The sequence below is a fragment of the Daucus carota genome, chromosome 3 (genome assembly GCF_001625215.2).
Source record: "Daucus carota subsp. sativus chromosome 3, DH1 v3.0, whole genome shotgun sequence".
Taxonomy (NCBI): Eukaryota; Viridiplantae; Streptophyta; class Magnoliopsida; order Apiales; family Apiaceae; genus Daucus; species Daucus carota.
The window spans coordinates 52,786,161-52,796,702 of record NC_030383.2 but is presented as its reverse complement, the minus strand read 5'-3'; the positions used below and the strand labels follow the sequence as shown (position 1 = coordinate 52,796,702).

Sequence of the window (10,542 nt, the reverse complement as noted above, 5' to 3'; positions counted from 1 at the left end):
TATATATATGTGTGTGTGTGTGTGTGTGTGTGTGTAAGAACTTTAGTAACTGAAGACCACATAGAGATCAGAAGACGAATTATTATTTTATAGTGTGATCCCCAGCGAGTATCACTTGGCCGAGTTAAACTAGTCTCCTGATTCAACCCTCTACTAGTAGTAACATGTCCGGTCTCTAGCTGCTCAATCATAACTTCATGTTGTTTTTGTCGAAGTTCATCTTTTCTTTTACAAGAAGCACTAACTACATTAGTAATAAAGGACATGTAATCAAAAAAGTCACTCACAAATTGATTTCCTTCTGCTGCAGCTACGACAACTAATTGCAGTTGATGGGCAAAGCAATGCACATACCTAGCATATGGATTCTCATATAAAATCAAATTCTTTAGTCCATTAAGCTCTCCTCTCATGTTAAAGCTCCGTCGTACCCTTGACCCCTAACTTTTGACATTGACAATCCATGTTTAGAAAAGATATCATCAATGGCACTTTTTAAAGAAACTGTCATAGTATCTTTGAAATGAACAACTCCAACAAATCGGTCTAAAACTTCCCCACGATTATTTGCGTATCTTATAACAACATCCATTTGCTCTTTAATCGAGTTATCACATGCCTCGTCAAGTAATAAAGCAAAGTACTTGTCTCCAATATCAGAAATGATATCTTTCATTGTCTTAGATGCACAAGCACTAATAATTTGTTTTTGAATATCAGGAGATGTAAGTTGAAGATTAGCAGGTGCATTTTCTTTATAACATTTCTAACATCAACATTACGCAAGCTATACCAAGTGAGTATTTCAAGAAAATTACCCCTCCGTATTGACATTGCAGATTCATCGTTTCCAAGAAAAGTCAATCATAATCCAAGAAGTGATCTGGCAACATCCAAACTTGCTGTTAAGCGCATACGGTAGGCAGCCCCTAATACCTCATTTCATATTCTCAACTTTCTCGTCACACTTTGCCTCTGATATTTGAAACCAAGATATAATGTCTTAGCATTGTTGTGTATACTTCCTTCATTTCCTACATGATCTCTGAACTTTTCTGTGCCTTCTTCCAATTTTGAAAACCATTTTTTGTAAATCCCTGATCTCCAGTTCTCTCTTTCCGAAAAGATAACACCAAAAACAAAAGGCTGCCTGTTCGGAAATACTATATTCTAACCATTCCTATTTATTGAACCATTCAGCCTGAAAACACCTCATTCTATCACCATATTGGCTTCGAGAAAAAATAATAGTAGTTGGTCTGTAAGGTCCCATTTGCACATATTTTCTCCTTATATCATCTCTTATTCTCGGCTCATAATCATTGATGGATTTGTGCAGATCACTAACAACATCATCAGATGTCTCATTACTATCAATTCTAGCTCTCTTTTCACTTGATTCAACCGTAGATCGAGCAAAATATTTATCCATTAGCAAATCAACGAACCAAAACTCCAACAACTCACATAAAAAATTTTCCCCAACTGTAGTAACAAGAAATTATACAAATTAGTGTTCTCCTTCTAATTCAATAAGTAGTTTAATTTAGAATGATGCTCATAAAAATTCACAGAATCACAATTTACAAATACTATAGTCCCTTCTTTCTTTTTCCCTAAATTTTACATAATTACCTATTTTTGTCGATGTGTGTGTAAATTAGGGTTAAGAAGTTAGGGATTTACCTCTATTGAATCTTAAAGCTAAAATCTAGGGATCGATCTTGATATGTAAAGACTTGAAGTGTTGAGAGGCCGAGGTCCTTGGTCAGTGTGTCGCCTCTGTATACTCGAGAGTTGAGAGTATTTATATTGAGAGAGCTTTTGTGTGTTTGCGAAAAAAGAGCAAAGCCCCCTGTTTTTACTCACGTACGCTATAAAAAAATTATTTTTTCTTGAAAACCCAGGAGGGGCCAGGGACCCCCTAGCTCCGTCTCTGAATATGGGCATCTGTTTTGTTTCGGAGTCTGCGTCTCAAGGTTAGTCTATTCACTGGTTGGATGTGTATGTTGCCACTCGTGATGGCATGCCTGAAGCCATCAAAACAACGATAATAACAAACTATTTCCAATTATAATTGTGGCGAAATTGAATTTGATTCTGTGAAATGAAATTACAGAACGTGTTAAGAATATTTAGCAATGTAATTATGGAACCTTGATAATAAGTATGGAATTTAATTGTTTTTTTTTGACGAAAGTATGGAAATTAATTGTTAATATTAGGCTTTCATATTAGAATTTTTGACATGTCACCTTAACACATCTTCGTTGATAATTAGGCAGTTATTATAAAGTTCTCATTCATATTTCTTTTTCTCCCAATTCATTTTTTACTATTTACTTGCTAATGTAATGACTGGATAATTATCGTCTCTTAATGGATGACCGATGTCCAGTGGGCACTCCACATCCACATATTGACCAGGAGTTGTGGGAGAGGGCATCTATTGTCAAGAAGAACTATGTAAAGGGTCAAGGACAATGAAGACGCCCTTCCATTTGTGGTTCGGGGAGCACACAGTCGTAACAGTTTTTGACTCATCTGTCTAGTCATACTCTAGCTGACTGTGTGAGAGCTATATGCAGGGATCGAGAGCTTCTTCTGACACTAGGAGGGAATCTAGAGGCAGTCGATCCCGAGGAGTTAGCTCGTGAAGTAGGAGCAGCAGAAGCAACAACAACAACACAAGAGCAGCAACAACAACAACATAGGGATAATGTATTTTTAATGTCTAGCAAAACTACTTTTAATCATGTTCTTGGAATGTGAAGTTAGTTTGTTAAAATTGTTATATTTATATTTGATTTATTATTATTTTTTTATTTCAGGGGACAACATGATGAGCATGATGATGAGTTCGGCGAATCTTAGGGTAGTAACATCATAATTATGTTTTTATGTTTTGGATTTGGTGATACTCGATCATATGAGTGTCTAGTGGATATAACTTCTTACACCGTTATTGGGATTTTATATGGTGGATCTTAGTGTAGTGTCATCATATTTATGTTTTTATGTTCCACTTTTGAATTTGTGATATCTGATCATATAATTTTCTAGTGGATATAACTTTTTATAGCTAGTATTACGTAGATTTTATATATATCTTTTATATTTTGTGTAAAAAGCAGATATTTGTAATTTGTTGGGAAATACAAGTCTATATATTTGGTAATTCTATAAAATGCAAAAAAAATCTGAAACCAAGTATCAGCGATTAAAATCTGTTGCAAAGGAATAAAACGATCACTAAAAATTGTTGAAACATTGAAACAGCCTCCGGTCGCTAAAAATGGTCGGAAAATTAGAGACAGAGCATAATTGGTAGCTAAAATTGGTCGTTATGTCGCGCAACAGCTTTCTGTCGCAAATGCTTGTCCTGGACAATAGTGACGGAAATCTGACGTTGTAGTTATTTGCCAGCTCAGTGATGATTCCCTCTTTTTGACAAACACGTTGAATGTGAATCCAAAAAGGAAACCCGTGAAATAAAAGAAGAGAAATTTAACCCTCGAGAGGCAAGAAGCCATTAGACAGGAAGTCAATAAGCTATTCGAGGCGGGCTTCATTGAGGAAATTCAGTTTTCCAAATGGCTAGCCAACCCATTCATGGTCAAAAAAGCCAATGGAAAGTGTAGGGTTTGTGTGGACTTCACTGACCAGAATGATGCTTGTCCAAAAGATTGTTTTCCTCTCTTGAGGATGGATACTTTGATTGAAGCCACTGCTGGGTACGAGATCTTAAACTTTATGAATGGCTTCAGTGGATACAACTAGATCCAAATGCACAAGGATGACATTCCTAAGGTATCATTCACCACTGATTTTGGTGTATTTTGTTATTCGGTTATGGAGATTGGTTTAAAGAATGTAGGAGTCACGTATGAATGTCCAGCAAATAAGATGTTCAAGCATCTTATTGGAGAGACCATGGAGGTCTATGTTGATGATATGCTTGTGAAGAGTTTTAACAAATTGATCATCTTGAGCACCGGAGAAAGGCTTTTGAAGTCCTGATGACACATAAGATGATGTTAAGCCCAGCCAAGTGCACCTTTAAAGTTGGATCCGGGATAGTTTTAGGTTGCAAGGTCTCCAAATGTGGAATCGAGGCCAACCCCGACAAGATAAAAGACATCCTTGATATGGAACCGTCTAATTCTGTAAAGGATGTTCAAAAATTAACAAGGAGAATCACAGCACTAGGTAGCTTCATCTCTAAGTCAGGGAACAAGTGCTTGCGCTTCTTCAAGGCTCTGAAGAAAGTTAAGGATTTTGAAAGGACAAATGAGAGCTAAGAGGCCTTTGAGCAATTAAAGAAGTATATGGTACATCCATCACTTCTGTTAAAACCCTTGGATGGAGAAATTAATATTATATGTGTATCTGGCTGTCTCAGATAAAGCAGTGAGTGCCGTCTTGGTTCATGAGGATAAAAAAGTCCAAAAACCTGTATATTATGATAGTAAGGTTTTGCATGGAGCAGAGCTCAACTATTCTATGATTGAGAAGTTTGCCTTAACTATGATCACAACTTCAAGAAATTTGAGCCCTTACTTCCTGTCTCACAAAATTGAAGTCTTTACAAACCAGAACCTTCTTTGAAACATAATGCATAGCCCGAAGGCTAGTGGAAGATTGATTAAATGGGCAGCAGATCTAGGGCAGTTTGACATTCGGTACAAGCCACGAGTGGCAATCAAAGCTGAAGCTCTGGCTGACTTCCTCGTTGAATGTACCATTGACAACCAAGAAGGTGGGGGCAGGATAGTAAGATAGAGAAACCCAAAGAAGTGGAGAACATACCCTATGGAATATTGACTAATATTTTTTAATAGACCTTCAAAAACAAAAAATCATGGTGCATGATTTGTGCTCCAAAGCCCTGATGGGTTCATGGTCGAGTATGCGATCAAGTTAGACTTTCCAAACACCAACAACGAATCATAGTATGAGGTTTTGATCGCTAGATTGAGATTGGTCAGAACTTAGAGAGCCAAGAACCTAAAAGTTTGTGGAGACTCTAGACTTGTTGTGTCTTAGGCTAATGGTGATTTTGAGGCATAAGAGGAAACAATGCTGAAAAACTGTGGGATTGTGAAAGTTTAAATGACATAGTTTGAAGAATGTCTGATGCAGCATATACCTAGAAAAGAGAATGTAAAGGCCGATGCCTTATCTCTGTTTGCATTCTCGGAGAATGAGGTATGTTCAAGAAGTATTTATTATCAAGTCTTTAAGACCTCGAGTATCGATGCAAACATGGTAGCCTTGATTGACTCGAACCACTTGGATCGATGAAATTAAAATGTATCTTGAAATTGGACATCTACCACCTAATGCCGAGGATAAGCACGAAAGCTACAAGTAGGAGCCTTGAAGTATGCTCTTATAAAAGGGATTCTGTATAAGAAATCTTTTGTTATTTAATACTTAAAGTGCTTAAGGCTGGATGAGGCCTGAGAAGCCCTGAAAGAGGTTCATGAAGAAATCTATGGCCAGTACCTTGTTGGAAGAGCCCTGGCTCACAAAATTATTTGCCTTGGGTTCTATTGGCTAGAAATTCTGAAGCATGCTAAGGATTATGTTAAAAGATGTGATCGTTGTCTGATATTTGCACCAGTTATGCATCATCCCCCAGAGATGTTGACATCCAACAACTCCCCGATTCCATTTGTTACGTGGGGGATGGACATCCCAGGGCCGTTTTCACTTGCTAGTGCATAAAAAAAAATTTGATAGTTGCTATCAACTAAATTACTAAGTGAATTGAGGATAAACTACTAGCCAAGACAACCACCAAGATGGTAGCTCAATTCTTCTAGGTTAACATTATATGCAGGTATGGCATATCACGAGTTTTGGTCACTGATAATAGAGCTTAGTTTGATAGTTCAGAATTTAAGGGATATTTTGACGACTTCGACATTGAGCTATGGTTCACCTCCGTGGCACATCCTCAAGCCAATGGGCAAGCTGAAATACCCAATTAAATATAATCATTGATGGACTTAAGAAGAGAGTTGAAAAAGCACGGGGGACATGAGCGGATGAAATTCCCCCTACTTTGGGCGTATCGAACAACCTGCAAGGTATCAACCAAAACAACACAGTTCAAGTTAGCTTATAGAGCTGTCGTGGTGGTGCCACTTGAGATGACTCATGCTCCCTCAAGGTCCAACTGTTTGAGCCTGAAGCCAACGAAAAAAAAATGAGACTTGCATTCGACATGATCGATGAGGTCCGAGATGAGACTAATGTCAAGATCGTTGAAAATCAAAAACGAGCTTCCTATTCCTATAATAGGAATAGAAAGCCTCGGGGATTTGGTACTCAAGAAAGCTGAAGCCTCGGGGGTCTATCCCAAAGGCAAGATGGCCCCGAACTGGGAAGGACATTATCAGGTCAAGTTTCATAAGCTAGTATCTATGTACATGTTCGGCAAACAAGGCTTCAAGTTTTTTTTGTCAAGAAGCCGACTATTATTTTTCTTGATCCGTTTGTGTAAAAATTCAAAAGCAGTACTTATAAAAAGATGAGAATGCTAACTTTTATTTTAGAACTACTATTTCTTTACCAAATAGTTTAATCACTTATAAATTTTAATTTATTTTCTCGCTTCTAGTACTGTCTTTTTTTTTTAAAACAAAGCACTTGCTTATATTAAATTGTTTTTAATTGAAAAACTCTTTTTTTAAATTACCCAAACGGCTAAACGTAACATCATGTTGGCGCACTACGAATGTCAAATGTTAAACACGATTATTTTACTATCACCCACTCCGGAAAAAAAATCCCCCACTCCGTCAAAACAATCATTGTACTGCTGAATATGAACAACAATATTTAGAGGATCGAATTTCAATTTTAGGCGTTGACATATGTACGTAGTTTTCAGTACATCTGCGTGTTTGTTAATCATCCTAGGCCTTTATAGCGACTGACCTTTGGTGAAAATAACAAGTTGGTGCTTGTTTATCAAATTAATAATCCAAGAAAGCTGAGTTCGACACTGAAATGAATCAAATCATAGTGCATCTTTAGTGTTAGTCAATTATTAAGTTTGAGAACTCAAAAACAGACTCCCACCGCCGTCCATTATCACAGAAGAAAATTGTCCCAATTACATATTTGTCTTTTTATCTTTTTTGAATTTTGTTTAGAAAAATACTTTTAATAATTTTCAAATTTTGGGTAATACGCATGTACCCACAATCTAATTTATTTCACAACAATTCTTAGACAAAGAATTGAAAATAAAAATACTCAACCAATATATATTTTTCTGGAGAAATATTGCAAAATCAACAAGGGAACACCCATGTATTATGTGTACGCTTGAGTCAAATATTCAAAAGGTAAAGGTTTCCATTATTGTAAAAACAAAACTTGGATATTTGAACTTTATTATCTCTCAGTTTTAGCCACTCTTAAACAAAAAACAAGACCAAAAAATTGTTCCAACTCTTCACGAATCCAAGGGCTTCAAACATATCTGAACCCCATACTTGGGTTTCAAGGTGAGCACAATAACTGGTGCATGCCTGTAATTCTGAGAAATGTTGAAACTAAACTTGGATATTAACATGCCCAAAATGATCTTAGCTTCCATCAAAGCAAAGGATTGACCAACGCAGTTTCTTGGACCCGCAGCAAATGGCATGAAGTATTGTCTGCCAGGAGCAAAAGTCTTTGAAGCAAACCTCTCTGGATTGAACTCATTCACATCTTTTCCCCATATCTCCTCACTGTGATGTATGGCTAATACCGGAATCCATATGGACAATCCTTTTGGAATGTGGAGGTCTCCGAGCTTATAATCCTCGAAGGCCATCCTCGGAAGCACAGAAGCTGGAGGGTAAAGGCGAAGCGATTCATTGATCACCATGTTTAACTGCATAAACAATTTCAAGTGGAAGTTAAATATATTATCGAGTCCAGCCAAGACCAAAGCAGAAACTTTTGTTGATAAGAATACAATGACATGATTCTCGTGGTATTCTATAACTCTGTTTCATTAAGAGACAAATTAGGACCTGTGATTGTCGAAATTATACTGTGCACGAAAGGCCAGGGGCCAACCATGCATGGCCACTCTTAAGTGTAAAGAACTTGCACATCTAATTATTAAAGTTCCACTAGTTTTCAGTGAACTTCGTTGTTTAACACTATAATACAAAAAATCTATCGGTATTACAGTGTGATAAACATTAACTAAAGTTGGAGAATAAAGAACTGTGGATCAGACTAGCTCTCCTCTTTCGAGGTGCATGATCATAAATCTGTCGGCTAAATGCCCTTTTAACCCTCAATGTATGGGGGTGTGTACTCGTGAGGGTTAAAAGGACATTAAACATTGAGGATTAAAAGAAACGTCTAATGTATTCTTTGAGAGTGTCTGTTATCTTTTTGATTTAAAGCTCTTATTTACTGTATGCTGCATGAAAAGGTTCGTTCTTCCAAATCTAAGTAGTACGACTGTAATTTCAATGACTAGTAAATTTGTGGTTAAATTGTAGATTTAATGGTTTGTAATGCAACACGACTCGTGGACTAAAAATATTACCAGAGTAAGTTTGGGGAGATGTTCAATGGAGAGTGAGCTTCCGTTGCAGACTTCCTTAATCTCGGCCCTGACTTTATCTTGCCAAGAAGGATTGCTAGCAAGGAGCATAACAGTCCATGTAAGAAGAAGAGCCGTCGTATCATGTCCTGCAAAAAAGAAAGTCTTGCATTCATCCATGATCAACTGCAAATTGAGGCTGAATTCCTCAGTTCCTCCTCTTGTTTTATTCTGCATCTCGTCCAGCAACATTCCTAACAAATCATTCCCGTATGAACTGCTTCGCCCCACCTCCACGCAGTCTTTCCTGCTCTGGATAATCTCCATCAGTAATTTCTCCACCTCCATTTTCAATGACTTTATCTCCCTATTGTATTTACTAGGTAGAAACCTGTAACAAACATGCACGCTGTTCAGCTCTCAGAAAGTCTTATAATGCATAGAGTGGATCACGAACGCAAATCTTTGAGACAAAAAATAATCATTCATGTCCATAATAAATCATAAGAATATTAGGGTGTAGAAACACGAGTCACTCGAGTTGTCTGCCAACAGTGACCTCTTATATCATGTTATGCGACTAGTTGTCCTGAAACCTTAAGATTTTAGACGATGATTTTAAAAAATTATATATAATACCACGCGAAAAATGAATAAAAATATATAAAACCGAAAAATAATAGCAAGGGAAAAGGGAGTGAGAAAAAAGCAGCGAGGCACTGACCTGCCACCAGGAAAGCACAAGTGCCGGCTGGCTTGTGCACACAGATTCTGTAAAACGGTGAGCAGATGAAATATTTGCTTTCCCTTTTCGTAGCTACTATCGAATTCTGTTCGAGATATGATGTCGGCCGTGAGCCGAGTCATGTACTCACCAATTTCAAACTCAGCTTGTCCCAACTTTATTTCATTTTCTAATGATTGCAGCATTTGCTTGGTGCTTTCCACCATGTAACCCGCATAACTCTACGAAAATGTAATAAATATTACTCCCTCCGTCCCTAAATACTTTTCCCGTTTGCCTTTGTCACGTTTGCCAATACACACTTTTGATCATTAATATCTTTAATTTTGTATTAGTATTAAATATAAAAGTTTCACTGTATTAAAGTACTCGTAAATATGAATCCAACGAGATCACTCATGACTATATTTAGTCTTATAAATTAGATGTAAACAAGTAATTTGTCTCGTGTCATGAACAGTGCCGACATTTGAAATGAGCAAAGTATAAAGAATCAGAGGGAGTATCATCATTAGCCATTTTACAGGTCTGTAACATACATGTATTAGTGGCCTGGGTAACGTATACTATTATAAAATTTTTGACGGCCAAGAAGGTTACTGCAACTTATATTGTCCTTTTCACAAGATCTCCCGATAAAGAGAAAATTATAATATTAAAATTAATTAAAATCAGTATTATGAAAAACGGAAACTATAATTAATCCGTGAAATCACAATATAGCAATTAATTGTATAATCAGGAATTAATAAAGATAATTATTGGGACAGTTACCAGGATATTAAAATAATATAATAATATTTAATTCATTAAAAAAATTATTATATTAGTTTTGCAAAAATATGATTAATTGGATTTAAGAAATAAATCAGGAGTAATCGGACAATTTTATTCATTTTTAAAACGGTATGATTAGAATAAATAATAGCCAGGTGTCTTGTTTCTTTTCTCCATGTTTCGAATATCATCTACGTGATTCTGTTTTAGACATTCTGAACGAATTTTATGATTTGGTTGTGAAAAAGTTTGTACACGCTCGATAATCAGGCTAAATAAAGGAAAGAAATCAAAATTTAATGCAGAGAATAAAATCTCTCTAGGAAATTGGTAAAAACATCTGATTGAGAGGATGAACGGCACAGGAATTAATTAGAGATTATATATTTGGAATCCATATATATATATATATATATATATATATATATATATATATATATATATATATATATAT

The 10,542-nt window shown here is 36.2% G+C and overlaps 1 protein-coding gene across 1 annotated transcript; it reads right to left on the bottom strand.

The window, feature by feature from the left end:
- Nucleotides 1–7,329: 7,329 nt before the first annotated feature.
- On the bottom strand, nucleotides 7,330–9,595 carry LOC135151315 (cytokinin hydroxylase-like). Its single transcript, XM_064089362.1, has 3 exons — nucleotides 9,291–9,595; nucleotides 8,570–8,957; nucleotides 7,330–7,897 (listed from the first exon to the last, which is right to left on the bottom strand). The coding sequence occupies exons 1-3, from the start codon at nucleotides 9,515–9,517 to the stop codon at nucleotides 7,472–7,474; spliced, it is 1,041 nt and encodes a 346-aa protein (XP_063945432.1). The 5' UTR covers nucleotides 9,518–9,595; the 3' UTR covers nucleotides 7,330–7,471.
- Between the last annotated feature and the right edge of the window lie 947 nt (nucleotides 9,596–10,542).

Coding starts and splice junctions, on each gene's coding strand:
- LOC135151315 (XM_064089362.1), bottom strand. CDS start 9,517: ATGGTGGAAAGCACCAAGCAAATGCTGCAATCATTAGAAAATGAAATA. Junction 8,958..9,290: donor TTGTGCTTTCCTGGTGGCAG/GTCAGTGCCTCG, acceptor TGTTTGTTACAG/GTTTCTACCTAGTAAATACA. Junction 7,898..8,569: donor ATCTCCCCAAACTTACTCTG/GTAATATTTTTA, acceptor TTGTTTATGCAG/TTAAACATGGTGATCAATGA.